The 26,274-nt window shown below is 37.2% G+C and overlaps 1 protein-coding gene and 2 long non-coding RNA genes across 9 annotated transcripts in view; 1 reads left to right on the forward strand and 2 right to left on the reverse strand.

Annotated features, from left to right (window-relative positions):
* Nucleotides 1-581: 581 nt before the first annotated feature.
* On the forward strand, nt 582-4,902 carry LOC131219019 (uncharacterized). 4 transcript variants are annotated; one of them, XR_009157958.1, is made up of 5 exons: nt 582-753; nt 1,181-1,420; nt 3,210-3,297; nt 3,677-3,856; nt 4,128-4,902. It is a non-coding gene; the product is annotated as an uncharacterized LOC131219019 (long non-coding RNA). The 4 variants fall into 4 exon arrangements; XR_009157960.1 differs by having other exon boundaries at nt 1,181-1,363; XR_009157957.1 differs by lacking the exon at nt 1,181-1,420 and adding an exon at nt 2,561-3,049 and having other exon boundaries at nt 596-753.
* Nucleotides 4,903-7,828: 2,926 nt separating this feature from the next.
* The window catches only part of LOC131219020 (protein TRIGALACTOSYLDIACYLGLYCEROL 5, chloroplastic-like), a 67,276-nt gene continuing 48,830 nt past the window's right edge, over nt 7,829-26,274 (reverse strand). For both annotated transcript variants that reach the window (XM_058213983.1, XM_058213984.1), the window contains one exon: nt 7,829-8,562. In XM_058213983.1, coding sequence (XP_058069966.1) covers nt 8,384-8,562 — 179 coding nt within the window. In that variant the 3' untranslated portion in view covers nt 7,829-8,383. The remainder of the gene's footprint in view (nt 8,563-26,274) is intronic.
* On the reverse strand, nt 11,370-23,776 carry LOC131219022 (uncharacterized). Of its 3 annotated transcripts, none has more exons than XR_009157963.1 (5): nt 23,608-23,776; nt 22,659-22,742; nt 12,333-12,407; nt 11,850-11,929; nt 11,370-11,479 (listed from the first exon to the last, which is right to left on the reverse strand). It is a non-coding gene; the product is annotated as an uncharacterized LOC131219022 (long non-coding RNA). The 3 variants fall into 3 exon arrangements; XR_009157962.1 differs by lacking the exon at nt 11,370-11,479 and adding an exon at nt 22,920-23,007 and having other exon boundaries at nt 11,486-11,929; nt 22,659-22,803; XR_009157961.1 differs by lacking the exon at nt 11,370-11,479 and having other exon boundaries at nt 11,486-11,929.

Genomic DNA, 26,274 nt, shown 5'->3' on the forward strand with positions numbered 1-26,274 from the left:
TGCATAGGAACTGAGGCAAAAGTCAACTTTTTAGCCTCACTTGCATAGGAACCGAGGCAAAAAGTCAACTTTTTAGTCTCGGTTATATAAATGAGGCTAAAAGTCTACCATTTAAAACCATAGTTATCAACCACACCATCTTAGTACACATGTCATACGCGTGTGATATCCAGATCGTTCATCTGTCTAGACTTACCATGGATGGGCCCATTAACGAACCTGATTTAGTTAGGTTGATCCCAACCACCAATTAGAATATTTGGCCATTACCCTCCTTAATGTCCATTATAGTTCCCTTTGATGTGGTCCACCTGAATTATGCATCACTCATCCAAACCAATTAGATTTGATGAATTCACTCCTCATTTAGACCGTACATCTCAATAATCACTCCTGTCCACAACTCAGGTGGGCCATATCACAGCTTGAGGTTACAGTAATTACCATACATTGGGTCATGGTCCAAAATCATTCTAGAGATCGTATCCGTACACTAGGGATGGCCTAATGAGTGACTCTGATCTTACACATGTGTGCCTTGATTCCACGTGTGAGGCCAGTCGAAGGAATACACTACTAGCATTTCTCAATTAATAAGCTGACCACAGCAACCAAACTTCACTTCCTCTTCTCTACTTCGATCCATGCCCTCGCCCTCTCTCTCTCTCTCTCTCTCTCTCTCTCTTGATTGGAAGAAGGAGAGCTGCTAGAAGACCTCCTTATCATTCAGATCCAGATCCAAATCAGTTCAAGGTAAGTTCGATTCTTTTAATTTTGCTCCTTCCACTCCTTTTCTCTCAATCTCAGTTTCTCGAAAAAGAGCTAAAACCCTAGTCTCTGCCCCTTTTCTCTCGATCTCTCCTTCAATTTTTCTAGCGATTTCTGATCTTTAATCGAGAGATTCATACCCGGAAAGCTCATAGATACGAAAATACATGTCTTCTGAACTCAGAATGTTCAATCGGCTGAAATAGAACCAGATTCAGCTGCGGAAGCTCTTAGTTGTGAAGATCTGTGATTTCCGCAGCCTAGATCTTTCATCAATGATATATATATAGAAGCTATGTTTACCTTATCGGAAGGGATATCAATCGATTTGTGCTTCTTTTTTTGCTTGATCGAGACATTTCGATTTTAGAAGATCTGCGATTTCTAAGGTTTTGATCGTCGATTTTTTAAGTGGGAGAGATCTCCTGCTTTTTTCTATGTTCTTTCAGATCTAGGGATTTTACTCGAAAGAAAGCTTTTGCACGCATCAGCGGCTCAGATATCCTCTTTTGAGGTCTAGATCTTTGATCTGATGCGATTAGAGTGATTGCAACTTCTGCCTTGAGCAATTTACATTCTTATCCTGCATTTTGAGGTAATGTTGGAGGAGCCAAAGTTTTGAACTGGGAAGGAGGCTCAAGACGAGTTGAAGGTAACCAAATTTGAAGGAATTGTTTGCTTCTGAGTCCTTGCTATCTGCAATAATCTAGAAATATTTAAATTTCTATGTTATTTTATTCTGCGTGTTTACAATAAATGGTTGAGTTGTACTAGTTTTTTGTGAATGGGTTTTCTTTTGTTATTTCCTCCTATAATTGTGCCTTTTCATTTCACAAAATGCTGCATCTTGCATTAAATCATGGTAAGTGAATGCAGCTCATCCGAGTTCTTCATCATCTCATGATTAAAGAAAATTGATATTAGTTGTCATGTAATCCATAAACCTTTAAAATGTAATGATGGCTACTTAACTTATTTGCTACTTAACATGAGAGTATACACTGATTTCCATGCAGGCTAGGTAGGTCACAATCTGCTTCCCACGCTAGATAAACAAGGGGCATATACACCGATTTTTATGCAGGCCAGGTAGGTCACAATCTGCTTCCCATGCTAGATGAATCTCATCTTTTTGTTATCTTTTCTTACTAAGATTTGAGCTTCCCTATCTCTAGATTAGGTTTTCTCTGCTATTTTTGGGAGATTTTGCTAAATCTGATAGATCGGAACGATCTAGGGTTAAGTTTTGGTGCTTGTAGTGGAGTCGACACACTGGAAGTGGCTCGTCACCTATTGGTCAAGTGATGAAGGATAGGTAAAAATTAAACATAAAGAAAAATTATATCCATGTTGGTGTATATTGTTATTTATATTAAAATTTAGTTATTTTACTATGTCACATTGTAGGACCGCACTCAAAGGAATAAAATCAACCGCAGCAAGCATCGTATGGGCCATACTGCCGGCTCAAGGAGCTTTGCTCAAGTGCGTGAAGAAGAGGTAAATTCTTCTTTGATTTCTAAACTTGAAATGTCATCATTCTGCTTTAATATGATTGTTACCAACTCATTTGTTTTTACATGGAAAAATCGGGCAAAGAATCTTGGTGGAGAGTCTCCTGATGGGGCAACGTTGTTCATAATGACCCATCAGAAGAAAGATGGGAGTGTTGTGAATGGGGAGTCGGCTCATGTTATTGTATGTAGAAATTTATCAATCATTGACATCTTAGTTAATATTTTTCATTAAGTCATGATATTGAACAACTTATTTAATGTTTTCTACACTACAGGAAATGATCGAGGAGTTATGGGCAACTCAAACTGCTGAGTCCTCTCATAGTAGCACTGCCCGAGACGATCTCTTATCCTAGATATTGGGACCAGAAAATCCAGGTCGTCACCGCAAGATGGGGTTAGGTCCCACAGCTTCCACGTTATGGGGCACGAGAAATACCATTGCAGAACTCAGGAGGGAGACTGATGAGTTAGGACGACACATGAATGAGCAGGTAGAGCAACTGGTGGAGTGGATGAAAGAACAGATGGCTAAGCATCTAGAGCAGATGGAGCAATGGATGACAGAGCGAATAACGGAGCAACGGATGACAGAGCGAATAACGGAGCAGATGATGGCACGAATGAGAGATACTATGAACTCATTGGCTGCAACGGACCAAACTTCAGGCAATGTACTAAATGTAGAGGCTAACTCAGTATCCACTCCTAGGGATAGACCCGAGGCTGAGGGACCTCAGTCGAAGGTTCCGAAGAATCAATAGGTAGTTTTTTTGCTGGGATTCATTTTTGTGTGATCTTTTACATGTATATTTATTTTTTATTACATTTCATGAGTTTTTTATAGTTCACCATCATGGGTTTTGTGATCCCTTTGTTTTTTGTAGTTCACCATCACTGAATAGTTGGTCCTTTCTTTTTCAGGTCAAGTCGTATTTATGTGTATTTATGTGTATGACATGCGAAAGAATCCAAGAGTTGTCTTGAAATGAGGGTTGCAGATTGGAAAAAGGTGGGCCATGCTTTTTTGCTTCATGCTTTGTTTGCTAATGAACTCCATTAGTTAGTGGCTTATAGTTGGTTATTATGTTGACTTCTGATATTAGCAAACTTTCAAGAACTAATGTGTTACTTCTTAGTGATTGCCTTGGAGATCTAGGAATGTCTGATGGTTTGAACTATGAAAACCAAATTGCTATTGGATTCTTGTAAGTAAATCACTGCCTTTCTGTCTTTTGTAGTTATGTAGGAAAAATGTTTAGGCATTCCCATGTATGATGCACATGCAATTTTCTAGTGTGTGCATGCTCACACACACAATACAATTCCACACACATGGGAAACAAAGCACAATTCATGATTCTTTTCAACTTCTTATTTTTAAAAAACAGGCGATTCCTTGCTCCTGCTTTTTGCGAAACTGCAACTAAAGTTCTTGTCCTGATGATGGTTTCAAAAACAGGCAATGCCAAGAACAACCACCTATCAACTTCTTTATTGCTCAGTTCTAGTTTCTGGAGCGACTACTTGTCGTCCATGGGCACTGATGCTATAAGAGGATTACCCAAATGGTAAGAACTACAAAATCCCTTCTTTCTCTACTTTCACTCAACACAAAATTGTATATTTATATGGGTTGCATGGCTAATTTGTACTCGTGGAAACTACATTGCATTCAGATTTGTTATTTCTTTTATAAGAATATTTTATTTTGCAACGATTTTATTTTGTAGTTTAAACTTAATACCTGACTTTTCTGAGTTCTTTGCCAAACCTACCTTGTTCCTACATTGTTCTCATTTTTGTGAGGGTTTTTGTTCTTTATATTACGAGTGATCAAAGGTAAAGTTGAGGATGTTGAATTGCCTGAGAAAGTGGACGTTCTGATTTCTGGGGCTATATGATTTAGAAGGGTGTTCTCAAATGACCATGATGTAACTTCTGCAGTGTTAACAAGGTATGATTATGAAATAATTTGATTCAAGTGATTGAATTTGGTAATTTACCTCATGAACTGTGAATCCCACTGTGGATGGAGCATATCACTAAAAATCCACTTACCAAAAGCAATTCTAACCATCCAATTAATTGCTATCAAATGGATGGTTCAAAGTAAAATAGTGAGTGGCTCATATTTGAAGAGAGAGAAAATCATATGGTTAAACTTATTTTCTCACTGTACTTTTTCACTTATGCTCCATACACAATTGAGTCAACGATTTCAGTGGTCCAGATTGCATTACGAGTATGCCATGTTATATGCAATTTCTCACTCGTGTGCCATATTTCTAATCACATCTATAGTACAAACTATTTTCTTTGAATTCAAATTACAAACATTTATAATAGATGTTTATGATAGATTATTCTCATTTCTGGAGTCAATGAAGTACACTTCTGTAATATCAATCCACTGCGACTGATATATTGAGTTTATAATCATCACAGTGGGAGGAGCTTCAAGGTGGGTTTGAGTAACTGGATTTGCAGCATGTGTTCATATTTGGCAGGTGATTCATCCAGCACTGAATGTTTTAGCTAATCTTGTTTGCCCTCCTCCTTCGATCAGCAACAAACCTTCTGTGCTTGCACAAGGTCAGCAATCTATATCAGTTCAGACCTTTTTCCTGTGAACTGTTACTTGTAGTTATAAATTGTCAGTTTTCCTTTTTCCTGTGAACTGTTACGTGTAGATAAATGGTCTTAGTTGAATTTGTTGCGGTTATGTTTCAAAAACTTGTTCCATCAGCAGAATTCCAACCAGAATACCATATGCTACCCTAAAATCAGTTAGAATATTTCCCAGTTTCAGGAAAAGTTGTAGATAACTAAACAAAACGAAGTCCTAGGAATTTTATGTCGATGGGAACAAAGCCTTAATTGCATTATTTTCCTTTTCGGAATTCATTTTTCTTCATTTGTTTATTATCTCTTTGGACATCTAATTTAAAAGCCTTTACCATTACATGATAGTTATGGCTATTATAACAGTTAAATTTGAAGAAAATAAAACATAGAAAAGTCGGCAAAATCTACAATATCTGCTTTACATCAACCATTCCAATTTCTTCTATTAATGACCATTAATAAGATGGGTGTTTTTGAAGAAATGGCCGCTATAGCAGTTTCTACAATCATGCTTTTAACTTAAGCTACATTCGGATGTGCAGTTGATTTAAATTAAATTCCAACAAGTAAGATATCCAAAATTGGATTACTCCCACTTTATTTAGTGAGTGATATGTTCCAAGTTGCAATTGCATTTATTTTAAGTTGGACTTGAAACAAAAACAATTGCAACAATGTTGAGAGAAAACTGCTGCATCTATAATCAGAAAGTTGTTACGATTGTTTATTTCCACTCTGTTGCATCTTATTATCTTAGTTGAAGTTTGTATGTCCAACCTTATTGTAGTTTTGCTTTGAAGAAAACTATGCTTGCATTGCAGTGTTTTAGATATTTTTTCCCTTTTCCTTTTTCGAAGTTGGATGTTGTATCTTGGATACCATTTCTCATTTTGGTTATTGGATTGGCATTATGAATGCAGATGGAAGGACAATCAAGTAATACAAGATTCGTGAATTCCCAATATGTTTGTTATCCTTGGGTTTTCATATTGCTTTATGAGAAGCTGTGCCGGCATTAAAATTAATTTACAAGATCCATGTTTGTAGTTTAAACTTTCTTGAAGAATTAGATTGTTTTGAGAGCTTATATAATCATCCCTAGAGATTTTTTACTATTTTTTCACTTGATTTTGCAGTTGATGTGGTCTACTATCATACAAGTTAACTAGATGGTACTTTTACATGTATTGTTTTATCTGGGAATTTATAAGTCATAGAGAATCTGGGTGTGCGTGTGTATGTCAGAGTCTATCTTTATCAGTAGAAAAAAAGTGATAGATGGCTCTGTCCTTTTCTAGAGCCACTCCCTCTGAATGTTTTGGAGTCCATGACTAGAACATATCTCTCAGGAAGATTGGAACTATGCCCAACAGTGGTGGCTTACAACCAGCTTCTCCTTTGATGTCAGAGTCTATCTTCTTTTTTTTTTCTCCCGCTGTAAGTATCCATAAAATTACATGTCCTCTGAGATTTGGATGGTTATAAGCACAATTGAACTGGTATGCTCCACCATACATGGACTAAAAAAAATTACCTTCCTAGCACATTTGAAGTGTCAGCTATTAGGTCCCTAATCAAACAGTTTGTGAAGAACCATGGTGTGTGCATTGAATAAACTTGAGTGAGACGTGTTCAAGAAGGTCCTACACACATCTCACTTAACCATTGCCAAGATTACATTGACCTGATGTTCTAACAGGTTAAAAGCAGAGTTATTTCTGTTTTTGTTTTTGGGTTCAGTCACTTTCTTGGGTTGTAATAGGGAAGATAGCATGGGGAGTTGTGTTCATTTGACACATGGACAATCGCACACAAGATTATTGCTAATGGTGAGTTCTTCTTCTTTGCAGATGCTTTTAGACAACCGAACAAGCTGTAGTTGTTCATCAGCCAAGCAAAAGTCATACCCAAATCTTGTGTTGTGACTTTGTATTATTTGTGGAACCTAATGTTGTGTAATAGTTTGATTGAGTTTATTTTGAAAACTTTCAATGGTAAACAAGTGAGATTGATTGTTTGATTGAGTTGTTAACTATTTTGTTGGTGTTATGGCTTTCATGATTGATTGTTTCATGAGTGGATTGAATGAATGGATTAGTAGTTTAAATAAATATTTTAAAAAAATAAACATTTTTAGCCTCAATTTGTAACCGAGGCTTGGATTTAGCCTCGGTTGTTGAGAACCAAGGCTGAAATTCCTGTGGCTAAAGGCTTTAGCCTCGGTTGTTGAGAACCAAGGTTAAAAATAAATTTAGCTTCAATTGGAGGCAACCGAGGCTAAAATTTGGATTTAGTCTAAGTTGGAAAACAATGGAGGCTAAAATTTTGATTTAGCCTCATTTCGAGAAAACTGAAGCTAAAAAGGTCGTTTAGCCTCACCTGAAGAACCGAGGTTATAAAAGTCATTTTAGCCTCGGTTGCTAAAACTGAGGCTAAAGCCTTTAGCCACAGGGGTTTCAACCTCGGCTTGGATAACTAAGGCAAAACTGAGGCTAAAGGCTTTAGCCTCAGTTTCTAACCTTTTTAGCCTCAATTTTGAACTTAGGCTAAAGCCCCCTTTTCTTGCAGTGATCATATAATAAAATAACCCACTTGGTAAATGCTCAAGTATTAGCCATCTTCATTGAGTTGACCTCATAAGCTTTCGGTCATGATTAGAATTGCGGCCAAAGGCCCACAGCCAGCGCCTGTACGCCAGTACATAATGTCTATGTATATCATTCGAATGTCCTTAGTCAATGAGGCAATGTGAGGCCTGAACCTAGCAGGCAGGACCAGACTTCGGCAGGCGTATTTAGCTTATGAGCTGTGCAGAGAAGAGCCCAGCATAGCTTATTTACACCCCTAGTTGGAATCCTCCATGATTCATTATCCAGTTAATTTCCCAATTTTTGCCAGCATTGTTCAGAAGAAAATTGGAAATGTCCAGTACATAAAATATTAAAATATTTCCTCATGACAAGCGTCGTGAAAGTTTCAAGTTTAACAATTGTGATGCAGGCCTGCACTACTTTTTTACGATTTTTTAAACACTAAAGTGAATCAGGGAGTTACGATACACCCCTTTGGAGGAAAACAAGAATATATTTTTGGTGAGGAATTGCAGGGTCCTGCTCATTTGCAGTGTATACTTTGGTGATGTCTAGGATCGCATACATGTGGGGCCCATAGCTGTGTGACCAAAATCATTGATTTGATGGGGGCCAATGTGGATGGGGAATGCCTTGGAAATCCTCCAAGGAGGAAACCCAAACCCCTTTATATGGTAGCCTACAGTACAATTTTTATTTCTATTTTTTAAGGGGGGGTATCTTCCGATCTGAATGGTTTTCAATGACATACCCCACCAAAGGTGGATTCAATCAAAAGAATGATCTTGATCACAAAACCATGGTCACCACATGCATGGAATCCTCATGTAGAACCTTACAAATCCTCTGTTTTGGTACTCATGAAATGAAGTTTTAGACTTAGTGTGATGCTTTAATCTCCCCGGCCTGCTTTGCTGGACCCGTTACTTCTCTTCCACCGCTTTCATCTTTCCTGTTGAAATCAAAGCCTTGGAACTTGACCTCAGCAGTCCGGTAGTGACTACCAAATGCAGTGCCAAAGCTCCACCCTAGGCCAAGCCCTACTCCACAGCCTCCACCTTCATATATGAAATTTTCAATTGAACATTAACACACAATCACTACAAGAAAAAGGGGCTTTAGCCTCGGTTCAAAACTGTGGCTAAATAGGTTAAAAACTGAGGCTAAAGCCTTTAGCCTCAATTTTGCCTCGGTTATCCAAACCGGGGTTGAAACCCCGGTGGCTAAAGGCTTTAGCCTCAATTTTAGCAACCGAGGTTAAATTGACTTTTATAGCCTCAGTTCTTCAAGTAAGGCTAAAAACCTTTTTAGCTTCAATTTTCTCGAAATGAGGCCAAATCAAAATTTTAGCCTCCATTATTTTCAACTAAGACTAAATCCAAATTTTAACCTCAATTGCCTCCAACCGAAGCTAAATCTATTTTTAACCTCGGTTCTCAACAACCGAGGCTAAAGCCTTTAACCACGGGAGTTGTAGTCTCAGTTTAGGTAACTAAGGCAAAACTGAGACTAAAGATAGATTTAGCCTTTGTTGACATCAATTGAGGCTAAAATCAATTTCTAACATCATTTATCAATAATCGAGCCTAAATCATTTATTTTAACCCATTCATAAACCTATGCATATTCAGTGGCCATTGATCAAATGGCTTGCATTTTTATTCTCATAAGGTAACAACTCATGGAGAAAAACATGAGAATCACACCGACTTTTCAAATTGAAATTTTAGTTTCTATTTGGAATAGAAATCTGGGGAAAAAAAAAATCAACAACTGAAGCTTTGATCAATCGTCATCACTGGATTCTACTTCAGATTGCTAGATCTTGACTGCAACAACTGAAGCCTCTGGTCCATCTCAGAGAAATCAGCCAACATGATGGAGCTGTAGTTGGGAGAGATCTGGTGCGTCATCGGCAGTGGAAGCTTTCCTCTGCCAACGACCATAATCACAGGATCGATGAATTCAACATCAACATAGCTGCTATTTCCAACAACTTGTTGCAGATTCAAATTAGCTAACTACCAAGGAACGATACTGTGCAGCTGAACCTGCCACAACATCACTAGTAGCACTATAACTTATAGTGCGAGCACTATAGCATCTCTCTTTTGTACCACTCTACATGTATGTTATTACTTATTACCCAACCAAGTAAGCTAGCTAGCCATGCATCATTCATGTATGCATGAATAAATTTGTATCCAACAGTAGACCAGCAGGGCTATCCACTAAAACAGAGTTGCAAGTACCCTCAAAGAAGTTAAATTGAAAGATACTTCTGCTCTATTAGTTTTAATAGCTGATTCTACATCTGATTGGATAATTATCAACTAGAGATATGCTGTAGGCATAGATTTCAAAAGATCCTAGCTTCATGTTTATCAATCAGCCCACAACGAGTACAGAACATAAATGGCAATGACATGTCAGAAGTTATATCAAGATTTTCTTTTTTGGAGTTCCAATATCAGCTTTTCTTGGTGGAAAACCAAGTGCTGCATTGGAAATATTCCACTTTTTCCTCATATTGGTTCCACAAGAAATTCCAAAGTGCTGATTTTCAACAATTACTACACAAAATCTACCAAAATTGTTATAGGCTTAATGCAAGAAGTGTTGTAAGAACACAAAATTCGCACCAATCAGATGATTCTAACTATCAGATCAATTGCCCACAAAATGGATGGTTGGTATTATTTATTGAAAACAGATCCCATCAACAATTTGATTCATCAATTTGTAGGGGAGTATAATGGATCACTTGCAGTTCTAAAGAATCAGTTTTATCAAACCTACCAAAAACGAACTAGATGGATTGCATCATCCAATTACTGTTGAATCTTCAATGGTAGCTTTGTAGGGGAGAAAGGAAGGATTCTGCAACTAAGCTTTCGAAATATTGTCAGTATCTGATACCTTGTTGGAACCATGGCAATTCCCATTTGTTGTCAAAGAAACTAGATTATTGTGGTTGTCCTTAACATTTCTTTCTTCTTCTTTAAAGCTAGGGAAACCAAGGATTCCCGGTTAAGAGGCGGGAATCTCGCTCTAGTCCATTTGCACAATGTGTCACTTATAATTCACTTTAGCCCAAATCTGATTTTTGAATTTCACAAGTTTACGCAGAGATACATGATGCAATCAGAATGTCAACTATGGGGCCAATCTATTGAACAGGTTAAATTGTTTTTCCTAGGATTTGACTTAAATTATAGTCCCCAACAAAGCTCTCAAGTGTTTTCTACCCATTATCATAGTTTTCGTAAGCACCAGTCATTGAATTCATGGAAGTTATTTAAACATTGTTGATTATAGTTAGTAACTTGCACATGCCAATATTACAACTAGACTGCATATGAGGGGGCAGAATAAAACTGAAAGGTTAGCACTTGTATTAAACAAGCAAACACGCCACGGAAAGGCACGTTTTATATAGATGGTGAGATGACCATTCCAGCTTGGAACAGAGGCTCTCCAGCAGACCTTAAGCAGAACTTAAAAAAATGAAAGAACCATTGCCAACAGCAAGCAGGCTGAACCAAGCACGCCTGCTGATTGACCAGCAAGACTGGCAATACGTAAAAGAAAGGGTGTGGAAACAGACAAACTGGATGTGCCACATGCATGGCAGCCATTCACATACAATTCTAGAAAACTAATCCCCAAATGAAACATGGATATAAATTAACCACGGTCATAGAGATGAAAAAATTTTACGAAGAAGAAAAATTCCTGGCCTTAAGTTGCCTAGTCTAACATTCTAACAAATCATTGTTAGACTTGTTAACATTAAATCACAAATTTCAACATTGAATGTGGGAATAAAATGGCCAACAGTAAGCAAAAGCAATAAATGTCTCCCTGATGGGCATGTATGGACCCTGGACCTGGGTAGCTGAGGCCAACTCCTCTGCACTAGAATCTCCATTCTTGAATTTGCCAGGTTGCCTTGGGACAAAAAACCAGCTTGGCCTTATATTCAATAAATGAAAACAAACAGGAAAAAAGCTCCATCAAAAAAGAAAAAGAAAAAGAAAAAAAGAAAACCCATGAGCTAAAAAACATCAAAATAAAAACCCAGAGCACAAATATATTACACAAGAGAAGGACAAAAAAAAAATTATAAAGTACATCAATATAATTAAAAAGTAAAAAACATCAAATGATGTTTTGCCTATCGATTTCAAGGAAACAATTATTTGTCCAAAAAGCGGAACAAATCTGCACAACTTGCACTATCCACAGGATACAACTTGGGATTCCATCAAGAAAAATATCTACAAGTAGCATCTATACAACCAAGCATGTGAAGGAGAATATCCCATGCAGTAGAGTTTCTTACCGGAGTTTCACCCTTTTGGACTGGAGGAGCATACTCAGGATCTCCTGGTTCAGCAAAATTGCTCACAAACTGTGCCATGCCTACAAAGAAATAGAAAAATGAATTTGCATACTATGACGATCACTGATATCATATATCAGATGTTATCACCAAAGGTTGATGTTCTCACCAAAGGTACCAAATATTTGGAATCTGGATAAATTTATATTAGATGACGATCACTGATATCATAAGTAGTAATTTGTTATCCTAAATGATCTTGACAAGCGAATCATTTGCATACTGCATTTAGAGATTGTAATTTAGGGCTATGTGACTTTAAACTATATTTAATGTTCCTTATGTTTGCCCTTCCCCAATACAATCTAACATCTTGTTCTCATCCCTTTAAGATGCTTCCTTTCATTCTGATTAAGTGCATAGCAATCTGTCTTATCGTATGTATTCAACTTTAAGTCTAGCACAACTCATCTCTCAATGTACCTCTTGTAGCACAGATGGGTCTTCAGAAATTATAGATGAAAGTTTGATTAGTCTATCGAGTCCACCTTGGTTGACCTAGCATTCATAGCAATATAAATCATCATCAACAATATTATCATTGGCCTGCAACAAAAATTATAATAACTTCAAATAAAATGAAAGCTAAAACATTGTGCTTATAATTAGTAAAGCCATTCATAGCAAGTAACTTAAAACATTGTGCTTATAATTAGATTTGTACCAGGTTGGCATGTAGAGCCACAGAGGAGTGAACCACTTACATGTATGCATCATTAAAAGCTTACAAGAGGGAGAGGCTGAAAAGGCCAAGCTATATGTCCTAGAGGGGGGGTGAATAGGACAATGCCAAATAAAAACTAATAACAGCGGAATAATAAAGAAAATGATAGCCAAATTAAATAACAATGCAGGAAAGAAAAATAACCTCAAAATTCAGATCTTGAGAGGTTGATACAAACGTTGTTCTAAGGACAACCTTACACCAAAAACAGAGTTTATGGTAGGACAACCTTATTTCTAGAAAGGTCTTTGTATCAACTCTCAAATCGAAGAGGAATACAGAATTAAATATAAACTGAAATGAAATAACTTGTAATTAAAAATGTATTGTTCTAGGGACAGCCATACACCATAAAAATGGCAGGGCAACCTTGCTGGAACAACTTTCAAATGAAATTGAAAATCAAGCTTATAAAGGAATAGCAGAAAGTAAATTCTAAGCTATTACAACATTCTCACAAAGCTTGAAATAATTACAACATTCACCACCATACATACATCCCACAAAAAGAATAAAAAATTAGAAGAATAAAACAATCAACCACAACTCAAGGGATTATAGTGGTTCGCCTGTGTGTTCACCAACTGTTATACAACAGCCACACAAAAAGCTACTCCACTCCTAATATCCTCACACAGGGGATATTAGCGTTCACTAAAAATAGGTTTTCCCAGGTTCACCCAAAACCCTTACAATTGTGTCTTTGTCTGTGGGCTTACACAATTAAAAAACCCCACTTCTGAGTTTTCCTGGCTTTCCTCAGATAACCAAAATAACAAGATTTTTCTGGCAAATCTTGAAAGAAACCAAAATAATAGAAAGGAATTTACAATATGTAAAATACCTAAAAATCTCCTTCGTTGTAGCAACCCGGTAGAACCAAATCAAAGTAGATGATTGAATGTCCAAGTTCAATGTCCAGTACTCGATTACAATGGTTCTAATTCTAATAGATTTTAAATTAAACCAAATAGGGCTTGCCTTAATTGATTTTGATTCCAAAGAAAGGGAATAATAATTCCTCTTTATCAAATCAGATTGGAATATAAGAAACAAAATCAATTAAATAAAGCTAAGGAAAGAGAATATTAAATAAGCACACTTAGCTTAGATGGAGCACAGAATTATCTCTCAGAAGTTCGACGAAGATTGGCTTGAATACTTTAATTAAATCGATGATTTCTTCTGAGATTCGTGCACTATTTATAGGTGAGAAGATCGGGTCTTCGACTGGTCTAGAGTGCTCTTCGACTAGTCGAAGCTCTAACAGATATTTGAAAAATTCGGCGGGATATGCTCAGACCGTTCTACGACTGGTCGTAGCCCTCCTACGACTGGTCGTAGGTCACCTACGACTGGTCGTAGGTTTCCTTCGACTGGTCGTAGGTCCTGAATATCTTCGCTGGACTTCGAGTCGTAGATTCTACGACTGGTCGAAGATGTAGAAACACTGTTCCTACGACTGGTCGAACAGATTCCAGGACTAGTCGAAGGCTAACAGATTTTATCCGGAATTTGTAACAAACTTACGACTGGTCGAGGAATTTCTTAGACTGGTCGAAGCAAGTCTAGGACTAGTCGAAGAAGACCTAAGACTGGTCGAAGAACAGACCAATCACATGTAAAATAACATTCGGCTTATGTATCCGAAATGACCTACTTCTAAAGTCATCCTATGGTCAAACAAACCTCAATCATGAAGTATGGACATTGAAACAAGAGACCATTAAGAATGAGCCTTGAAGTCTCAGTCTTGAAGTCTTGATTTCAGCTTGAGTCTTGCCTTGTACTTTCTTTTCGGCTTGAGTCTTATTTTGTGAGCAGTTCTTGCATTCAAGAGTCTTGTCTTGTGATCAGTTCTTTCATTCAAGATCTTGAGTCTTGTACTTGAGAGTTTTGCTTGATGTGAGCTTAGCTTGTTCATGAAGTCTTGAATGTTGATCCTTGAGAGAGCTTCACTTAAGCAGGTTATATAAAACATAACAGAGATTTTGTCACCACAAATTTGACAACTTACAGGGATATAAACTATAGCACTTACAATCTCCCCCTTTGTCAAATTAGTGACAAAACACATAACCAAACAAAAGTAAATCAAGTGGTTAATACATGCAAATCAATATTCAACATTTAACATTCAACCAGTCTCAGCTCAGCTTCATTCAACAAGATCACATATACTCCCCCTAACTCCCCCTGGGTAACATAACCACTGCTATTCCCCTCACATAATCACATTAAGAACAAACCATTCTCCCCCATTTTGTCACAATATGACAAAGGAGAACTAAAGAAAGGAAGTCATGAGAGGAAATATGAGGAAGTAAGAGAGTATAGCAAAAGAAATATTCAGAGCTACATAGAGATACTCAAGATAGCATCACATATATCCAGCATTACATCAAGAACAAATATTCAGCATAATACATAAATAGAATCCAACTCATAATCAGCCAAGTGCTAAGAAGAAAGTTATTACAGACCAAAAAGACTCATAAAAACTAGTCAGAATTAGAACTTGAAGATGGAGCCGGAATAGAAGGATCAAGTTGGTGCATGCCTTTGTTCAAGCGCCTAAGATATTTGCGCATATACTTGAATTGCAAATCATGAGCAACAGACATGTTTTCCAACTTAACATTTATATCCTCAACTCTACCTTCTAATGCACTCAGACGTGCATCAACATTAGATGGTACAAAATCTGGATCATTAGCAGAGTCAGAATCCAGTTCCTCAAAAATGTCATCCATATTAATATCAACACCAGCTTCTTCAGGACCACCACCACCACCACCACCTTGTTCAGGAAGTAGATCCAACTTCATCTTATTAATATTTGTATTGTTGAAGATTAGATGATGGATTGGTGCTTCATCAACAGGCATATCGACTAACATATGAGTAACCAATACAGTCATAAAGTATACAAATGGAATGTCACTATGACCAGGATGGAGATGAAACTGAAGAATAAAATGACAGATTAAGGAAGGCAAACAAATCTGAGTACCATTTGAGATAGCATGGATAACACGAACCATAAATGAAGTCAGGTCAGATTTATACTCAATTTGAAGTGAAACCCGTGCTCCACGACTGGTCGTATAAACCCCAAAAATTCAATATACTTGCAAATTTTACAAAAATTGAAATATAATCTAGCAAATATATACAATATTATACAAGAAGGCATACATTATCAATTTAAAATGCACATGCCAAGATCAAATTTCATCTTTTTGAACCTGCTTTTATCAAGAGGTTTTGTGAAAATATCAGCACGTTGATCTTCAGTAGGAATATATTCTAGAGATATAACATTTTCTTCTACTAATTCCCTTATATAATGAAATCTAATGTCAATATGCTTAGTACGAGAATGCTGAATAGGATTTTTTGAAATATTTATCGCACTGAAATTATCACAATGTAATAACATAGAATCCTGTTTAATTCCATAATCACTTAGCATTCTTTGCATCCAAACAAGCTGTGTACATGCATTACCAGCTGCAATATACTCAGCTTCAGCTGTTGAAAGTGAAATAGAATTTTGTTTCTTACTAAACCAGGAAACTAGACAATTTTCAATGAAAAAACAACCACCACTGGTTGATTTTCTATCATCTAGATTACCAGCCCAGTCGAGTACCCAACTAATTGAACATTGGTTTCATGAGGATACCAGAGACCAAGATTTACAAAATTGCGACATATCTAATAATTCGCTTAACAGAATCAAGTGAGATTCTTTTGGATCGATTGATATCTTGCGCAAATACCAACACTTAGAGAAATATCGGTCTACTAGCAGTTAAATATAACAAACTGCCAATCCGACTCCGATAAACTTCTGAGGCACCATTTTTACCATTAGAGTCTTTTGATAGTTTCAGGGTAGTACTCATAGGAGTATCAAAATTCTTGCCATTCTTAAATCCAAATCTTTTGATTAGATTCAAGGCATACTTAGATTGAGAAATGAATATTCCTTTAGATTGTTGCTTTACTTGCAATCCAAGGAAATAAGTCAATTCCCCAACCATGCTCATTTCGAACTGTGATTTCATCAAATCTGCAAACTCAGTAGTCAAGTCAGTACAAGTTGATCCATAAATGATATCATCAACATAAATCTGTACCATTAAGATATGATCATTATGTTTCTTAACAAATAGAGTTTTATCAACAGATCCCATTTGAAAATTATGAGTTAAAAGAAATTTTGTTAGTTTCTCATACCATGCCCTAGGTGCTTGTTTTAATCCATAAAGTGCCTTTTTAAGCCGATATACATGATCAATATTTTTGGAATCTTCAAATCCCATTGGTTGTTCAACATAGACTTCTTCATGTAAATCGCCATTTAGAAAAGCACTTTTCACATCCATCTGATAGATCTTTATCTTTCTAAAACATGCAATGGATATAAATAGTCTGATAGATTCAAGACGTGCATCGGTGCAAAGGTTTCATCGAAATCAATCCCTTCAATTTGAGTATAACCTTGTACCACCAGTCTAGCCTTGTTTCTAATTATATTTCCACATTCATCAGACTTATTTTTGAAAATCCATTTTGTTCCAATGATGTGTTTATCTTTAGGTCTTAGTACGAGATACCAAACATCATTTTTTACGAATTGGTTGAGTTCATCTTGCATCGCAACAATCCAGTTTTCATCAGCCAGAGCTTCTTTTACGTTAGATGGTTCAATTTGGGATGTAAAACATACATAATTACATATATCCTCAAGTTGTCTACAGGTGTGAACACCGGTGAGAGGGTTTCCAAGAATTTGAGTGGTTGGATGATCTTTAACAGTCCTCAACTCAGAATCAATCTGATTCGATGAAGTATTGGGTTTATCAATGATTAGTACTTCATCATTATCTGAATTAGAAATTGGTGTGTTTAAGTGATCATCAATGACAACATTAATGGATTCTTGAATCACGCCAGTCCTTTTGTTCAGGACCCTATAAGCTCGACTGTTTAAAGAATATCCTAGAAAAATACCTTCATCACTCTTCGTATCGAACTTTCCCAAATTTTCACGATCACGTAAAATATAGCATTTGCTGCCAAAAACTCGAAAGTATTTAACAGTAGGCTTTTTATTGAACCACAATTCGTAAGCCGTTTTATTATTATCTTTTCTAGTGTAGACTCGGTTAATAATATAACAAGCTGTGTTGACTGCTTCAGCCCAAAGATTTTTAGAGAGCTTCATGCTATTCAACATGACATTAGCCATTTCTTGAAGCACCCTATTCTTTCTTTCTACAACTCCATTTTGTTGTGGAGTTTTGGGAGCAGAGAATTCATGTAATATTCCTTGGTCGGTACAGAACTTCTCAAAATTGCTATTCTTAAATTCAGATCCATGATCACTACGAATTTTACTGATTTGAGAGGATTTTTCAGTTTGAATCCTTTTGAGAACTTTTCTTACTTCTTCAAGGGTTTCAGATTTATCCCTTAAGAAGACTACCCAAGTGAATCTGGTAAAGTCATCGACTATTACCAAGATGTACTTTTTACCACTACGACTTTCCGTTCTGGTAGGTCCTATCAGGTCCATGTGGAGAAGTTCGAGTGGTCTTGATGTGGTACTTGAATTCACCTTTTTGTGTGAGTTCTTTGTTTGTTTGCCTATTTGGCACTCACCACATATTTTATCTAATTTCTGAATTTTGGGTAAACCTCTTACAAGTTCTCGTTTGCTCAATCGATATAGATTTCAATAATGTACATATCCAAGATGTTTGTGCCATAAGTCGGTCTCGTCTGTATGGACCATGTAACATGTTTGATTAGATGAGCTGGATTCACTAATAATATAGCAATTTTCAGACGTTCTATGTCCAGTTAATATTACAGAACCCTTATTGTTTAGAATTTCACAGCTTTGATTAGAAAACCGAACATTATGGTTATTATCACATATTTGTGATATACTAAGCAAGTTATGTTTTAAACCTTCAACGTATAAAACATTTTTAAACACCGAAAGATTAAAGAGTTGAACTGTACCTTGGCCTATAATCTTGCAGTTGCTACCATCACCAAATGTGACTGAACCATCAGTCATATCTTTCAGATCGGTGAATAACGCTTTGTCACCTGTCATATGCCTGGAGCATCCACTGTCTAGGTACCACTTTGAATGACTTGTTGCTTTGAAAGCAGTGTGAGCAACCAAGCAGGTGACTTTAGGAACCCATTTCATAACTGTTTTGGGTTTAGGAACATAGTTGGTCTTCTTTTGTGTATATTTGTAGGAATGACCTATAGAGTTAGATTTTAATAGCTCCTTGAGTAAATCAACTATCTTTTCAGCTAGTGGATTTTGATTCTGATTAAAGTTGACATGGCTGTTTCTAGGTTTTTGAAAAGTTTTTGAATTTTTAGAAAAATCTTGATAAGTACTTTTCCCTTTTGAGTTTGAGGACTCTCCTTTAACAAACATAGGAGGAGTATACTTTTGTTTAGGAGATAAATTTTTATCATATCCCAACCCGGATCGATCGCCACATTTTCTTGATCTGGATAACAGTTTTTCTAACTTTGGATCACCTTGGGCATATTTCCATGTGTCCTTTAAACTCAGAAGAGAAGATACTTCAGTTTTAAGATTCTCAATTTCAGATTTTAAATCAACAATTAGTGAGTTTTTGAATTCCAAATCACATTTTGATTTTTCAAAACTATCTGAAATTTGTGATTTTTCTAAGACAAGTGAATCAAAACAATTTTTGAGTTTAGAAAACTTTTCTTTTTGAAGTTTAAGTTTGTAACAATTTTACAACTTTCCTTATATAGGGCATTGTAAGCATCTTGAAGATCATCTTCATTTTCACATTCACTATTCAGATTTTCTTCACTTGTAGAGTCATTATCTGAAAATGTGAATTTGGCTAGAGTCATAAGAGCTTTGACCTCATTGCCCGACTCAATTTCAGAATCTTCTGATTCAGAAGAACCTTCAGAATCAGATGATTCATCCCATGTAGCCAACATACCCTTCTTCTTGGGTTTGTCCCTTTTAGGACATCTATTTGCTAAGTGCCCATATTCTAGACAGTTGTAACATTGACTATCTTTCAAGGTTTTTCGAGATTTGGGTCTAAACTTCTTTTTGTCATTTGATTTTTGAAAATCAACCCTTTTCTTGCTTTTGAAAATCTTATAAAAATTTTTAGCTAAAAGAGCCATATCATCTTCTGAATCAGAATTTTCTTCTGAATTACATTTAGAAGATTTTAGTGCGATAGATTTTCCTTTAGGAGCTTTAAAGTTTAACTCGTAGGTTTGTAGTGAACCAACTAGTTCTTCAACCCTCATATTATCCGTATCACGAAGTTCCTGGATTGCGGTTACTTTAGAATTGAACCGTTCAGGAAGTGAGCGTAGTATTTTTGTACACACTTTACTTTCTGGGATTTTATCGCCAAGACCCCACATTGAGTTTACAATGTCATTCAATCTAGTGTAGAAGTCCATAAACATTTCATTTTCCTCCATATGAATTTCTTCAAATCTAGTTATGAGGAGTTGGACTTTAGATTTTTTGACAATTGTAGTACCCTCGTGTGTCATTTCTAATACATCCCAAGCTTGCTTTGCAGTATCACAAGAGATGATTCTTTTGAACTCATCCGGTGATAGTGCGCAAGTAATTGCATTTAGTGCTTTAGCATTTACACTACTCTCACTTTTCTGAAGGGTGGTCCATTGGTAATATGGTGTGGTTTTCATAGATTTTGAACCATCAACCCCAGTAACTTCCATGATAGGAGGATTCCATTCAGTCACTGTGGCTTGCCACACATTTTCATCCATTGATTTGAGGAAGATCCTCATTCTGGCTTTCCAATAAGCATAGTTGGAGCCATCAAAGGGTGGAGGCCTAGTGACTGAAAGGCTATCAAAATTTGACATCTTAAATAGCTTAAATCGTTAGCTCAGGAATTAAATCCAAAAAAAAAAAACGAGCTATTAGGCTCTGATACCACTTGAAAAGGCCAAGCTATATGTCCTAGAGGGGGGGTGAATAGGACAATGCCAAATAAAAACTTATAACAGCGGAATAATAAAGAAAATGATAGCCAAATTAAATAACAATGCAGGAAAGAAAAATAACCTCAAAATTCAGATCTTGAGAGGTTGATACAAACGTTGTTCTAAGGACAACCTTACACCAAAAACAGAGTTTATGGTAGGACAACCTTATTTCTAGAAAGGTCTTTGTATCAAGTCTCAAATCGAAGAGGAATACAGAATTAAATATAAACTGAAATGAAATAACTTGTAATTAAAAATGTATTGTTCTAGGGACAGCCATACACCATAAAAATGGCAGGGCAACCTTGCTGGAACAACTTTCAAATGAAATTGAAAATCAAGCTTATAAAGGAATAGCAGAAAGTAAATTCTAAGCTATTACAACATTCTCACAAAGCTTGAAATAATTACAACATTCACCACCATACATACATCCCACAAAAAGAATAAAAAATTAGAAGAATAAAACAATCAACCACAACTCAAGGGATTATAGTGGTTCGCCTGTGTGTTCACCAACTGTTATACAACAGCCACACAAAAAGCTACTCCACTCCTAATATCCTCACACAGGGACTATTAGCGTTCACTAAAAATAGGTTTTCCTGGTTCACCCAAAACCCTTACAATTGTGTCTTTGTCGTGGGCTTACACAATTAAAAACTCCACTTCTGAGTTTTCCTGGCTTTCCTCAGATAACCAAAATAACAAGATTTTTCGGGCAAATCTTGAAAGAAACCAAAATAATAGAAAGGAATTTAAAATATGTAAAATACCTGAAAATCTCCTTCGTTGTAGCAGCCCGGTAGAACCAAATCAAAGTAGATGATTGAATGTCCAAGTTCAATGTCCAGTACTCGATTACAATGGTTCTAATTCTAATAGATTTTAAATTAAACCAAATAGGGCTTGCCTTAATTGATTTTGATTCCAAAGAAAGGGAATAATAATTCCTCTTTATCAAATCAGATTGGAATATAAGAAACAAAATCAATTAAATAAAGCTAAGGAAAGAGAATATTAAATAAGCACACTTAGCTTAGATGGAGCACAGAATTATCTCTCAGAAGTTCGACGAAGATTGGCTTGAATACTTTAATTAAATCGATGATTTCTTCTGAGATTCGTGCACTATTTATAGGTGAGAAGATCGGGTCTTCGACTGGTCTAGAGTGCTCTTCGACTAGTCGAAGCTCTAACAGATATTTGAAAAATTCGGCGGGATATGCTCAGACCGTTCTACGACTGGTCGTAGCCCTCCTACGACTGGTCATAGGTCCTAAATATCTTCGCTGGAGTTCGAGTCGTAGATTCTACGACTGGTCGAAGATGCAGAAACACTGTTCCTACGACTGGTCGAACAGATTCCAGGACTAGTCGAAGGCTAACAGATTTTATCCAGAATTTGTAACAAACTTACGACTGGTCGAGGATTTTCTTAGACTGGTCGAAGCAAGTCTAGGACTAGTCGAAGCAGACCTAAGACTGGTCGAAGAACAGACCAATCACATGTAAAATAACATTCGGCTTATGTATCCGAAATGACCTACTTCTAAGGTCATCCTATGGTCAAACAAACCTCAATCATGAAGTATGGACATTGAAACAAGAGACCATTAAGAATGAGCCTTGAAGTCTCAGTCTTGAAGTCTTGATTTCAGCTTGAGTCTTGCCTTGTACTTTCTTTTCGGCTTGAGTCTTGTTTTGTGAGCAGTTCTTGCATTCAAGAGTCTTGTCTTGTGATCAGTTCTTTCATTCAAATCTTGAGTCTTGTACTTGAGAGTTTTGCTTGATGTGAGCTTAGCTTGTTCATGAAGTCTTGAATGTTGATCCTTGAGAGAGCTTCACTTAAGCAGGTTATATAAAACATAACAGAGATTTTGTCACCACAAATTTGACAACTTACAGGGATATAAACTATAGCACTTACAGAGGCTACCTAATATAAGCCATACCTTAATGTAAGATGATTGAAACGAACCAATATCAGATTCCTCCTACTGATTTCCTTATCATTAACTTCAACCGATATCAGATTCCTTCTACTGATTTTCCCTCTTAACTTCCCAAATGCAATTGAGTCAGCAACATTTCTTTTAACTGCTTGTGATCCTCATTAGAGATGTTATAGGAGATATTATAAGAGACTTCAAGAGGAACAAGGAAGTGAGATTTTCATCTAAAATATGAGATAGCTAATGAAGGAAAATACATACACTGCTTATAATCTCCATTGCGATCCTCCCTCTCTTTTAACTGCTCCGCTACTTCAGTCTTCATTCACAAAGTTCTGATCTGACATCTCTGCAAACACCCAAATTCTCTTAGGTTTAAATTTACATGATACGAAGCATTTGCAGGCTGTCAATCTTCTTCGTTCTGCCTCTCTCTCTCTCTCTCTCTCTCTCTCTCTCTCTCTCTCTCTCTCTCCTTTTTAATTTTTTTTTTAAATTTTAAATTTTAAATTTTTTTATTTTAATTTTTACAGATCTGATCTAAAAGCTTAGACTGACAACAATCCAAGTTAAAGATATGATGGCGCTGGAGCAGATTTTTCAATCCTTCGAGCTCTTTACAATGTGAGATTTTTTAGGAAAGCACTAATCCGTTTATCTACAGATCTAGATAACAGGGAGACTCAAAATTTTGGGGAAAAAACAATAGATCTTGTTCCAGTACTAAGATCTGAACCTATTTCACCTAAAATCCTTATCCGGTTACAGATTTACAGGATACGAAACCAAATTCCTCTCTAAACCAGACGATCTAGGGTTCTCGATCGAGAAAAAATAGAAAAACAACAAAGAAATTCCAAACAAATCAAGAAAAATGAAATTGAGAGCTAGAACATCCGATCTTCGACGAGATTTAACGAGAAAATACGGGAATAAGAGCAATACCGACCTGCACGTCCGAGAAACGAGAATTTCGAAGCTCCTTTCACCTTCAATCGATGAAATGGTTGGAACTGAAGAAAGAAATGGCGATTTCCGAGCAAAAATCGAGAGAAATGAGGGTTTTGGGAGACTTGCTTGGATTCGCTGACAGACCTTTTGCCCGAAAAGCCTCTGAGTGAAAGGAATGGTGACTTGCTTTTGTAGCTGGGCGTTATGGAAAATAACGAAAATGCAAGGTCGAAAGTACCCTTGCTCCTTTCTTAGTATAATGGCACGTGTCTGGGGCGATGTTGGCCTTAGTTTTCCATAACTGAGGCAAAAAGGGCATTGAACCAGAGAGCTCTGTAGGGCCCACCATGGCACGGCATCTGCTCCATCCATCTCTTATGACAGATTATTTTAGAATAGGACCCAAAATAGTAGGCTGATTTAACACTCCAATGAGCCATAATGCATGGATCAGTGATAATGGGACCATTTACCTTTGAAATCTTATCGTGGCCCACCGTGATGAGTTCGGTAGCCTCAAGAAGGCTTCAATGATAGACGTCTTCAAGAAATTATTTTTCGGCCCACTTCCATAAATGAGTTTCCAACAATGACGGACAGACTTTTAGAATCGGTTACTAACCAATCGAGGCAAAATGACAGACTTTTGGCCTCAGTTACTCACCAACCGAGATAAAAGGATAGATATTTGGCCTCAGTTGTTCACCAACCGAGGCAAAAGGCAAACTTTTAGCCTCGATTTCTCACCAACTGAGGCAAAATGGCAAACTTTTAGCCTCAGTTTCTTACCAACCGAGGCAACATGGGAGACTTTTGGCCTCAGTTTTCAATAACCGAGGCAAAAGGGTAGACTTTTGGCCTCAGTTGCTCACCAACCGAGACAAAAGGGTAGACTTTTAGCCTTAGTTTTCAATAACCGAGGCAAAAAGGCAGGCTTTTGGCCTCAGTTTTCAATAACCGAGGCAAAAGGGCAGACTTTTGGCCTCTGTTGCTCACCAACCGAGGCAAAAGGGCAGACTTTTGGCCTCAGTTTCTGTAAAGCCCTGAAATTCGGGGGTCGAGCATAACTCAGCTCCCGAGTTCCAAAACATCACTTATGCAACATATTTAATGATGAATGTATGTTGACTGTATTAGTACATAAAACATGGAATAGATTAAGCCAAAAACACAGATATGATTCAGGGATAAGTGAATAAAGCAAGCGGAAGACTTATAGTAAAATATGTGTACAAGTGTAAATCCCTGAATTACATATACAAGCCAGATCGTATGAAAGTGTTATTTATCAAAATTATAAGTATCATTTACATCGTTTCAGTTCCCAAAAATAATCCCAGAGATCCCGCGCATCAGACCGAGGCTCGCTAGAACCCGTCTGAAAACTGCATATAGGAGAAGGCAGCCTCGTCATCATCCAGCTCCCGCTCTGCCTCAGACGTCGCATCCACATCTGCAACATCAGAGCCTAAGACAGAGTCTGGTGGGTGTGTAACACCGCCCCAGAAACGTGGGAGTGAGTGATCAACTCAGTGGAACAATAAGGCACTGGTTAACATGTTATCAGTTCAATCAAACAGTAATGATAAAGCAGAACAATTAAATAAATCCTAAGTACTCTTGTTAATGCAAGAATGAATGCAATATGATGCGTGCCCTCACGCGTACACCCTCAGCGTCTTCATCTTACGTTACGCATGACATCGCCTCAAAGTGCGCCACATCTACAAAGCACATGCAAATGCGGTGCATGGATATGATTACCAAGTTGTTATTAGTCCATTTCACACAGCAGGATTGGGAAGCTAAGATACCTTCCTCATATCACCATCCAAACAGTGATCCATACTAGGGTCGTCAATCCTAGACATCTCATACGATCATATAGTTGAGGTCGTAGCAAAGGGCTCGTCACCAATCAATGCACGCCTTTCATGCCTTTACTACCACAATTTGGCTCGTCACCTCCTTGCGGTATCCAGGTATGCTCGAGGTCACTACAAAGGGCTCGTCACCAATCAATGTAGGCCGACAGCACGAATATAGTGTCCCATACCACCATAATCGGCTCACGAGTTTAGTTGCTCACTGGTCACTACGGGGAGGCTCGTCACCCCAGCGTAGGCCGACAGCTCGACCACGGTGTCCCATACCACCATGTCCGGCTCATGAGTCTTGGCGGATCAAGTACCATAGTTAATAGGATTTCACTGGTAAGTTCGGTACCCTAGATTCAAGCAATAGCGTCCATACATGGTAAACATACATCGGACAATCGGGTTACTTGACGAACTCGACTAGCACGAGCGCACGTTGAATTGAACGACATAGAGTGCGCAAACACTCCGCGTGGCCAAACCACTGCCGACAACTCTAATACGGCTCGGGTTCGTCTAATACGTCCTACGTGGTGAAAGCAATCTCAGCCACGAACATAGGGTCAATTACCGATTTCTGGACTAAGGCATAGTCCCAAACACCTTACACTACAACAGATATTCATGTTGAATGTAAAACAGTAATGGAACAACAACTCAAATCATGGTACATACACATCTGAAGAATATCAACTTAACATAAATGTAAGCATAGGAGATGCTTGAATTTAAATAACATGGAATATAACTGCATAAAGGAAATCATGCGCATCCATAGGAGTATTGAG

This window comes from Magnolia sinica, chromosome 11 (assembly GCF_029962835.1).
Source record: "Magnolia sinica isolate HGM2019 chromosome 11, MsV1, whole genome shotgun sequence".
NCBI lineage: Eukaryota > Viridiplantae > Streptophyta > Magnoliopsida > Magnoliales > Magnoliaceae > Magnolia > Magnolia sinica.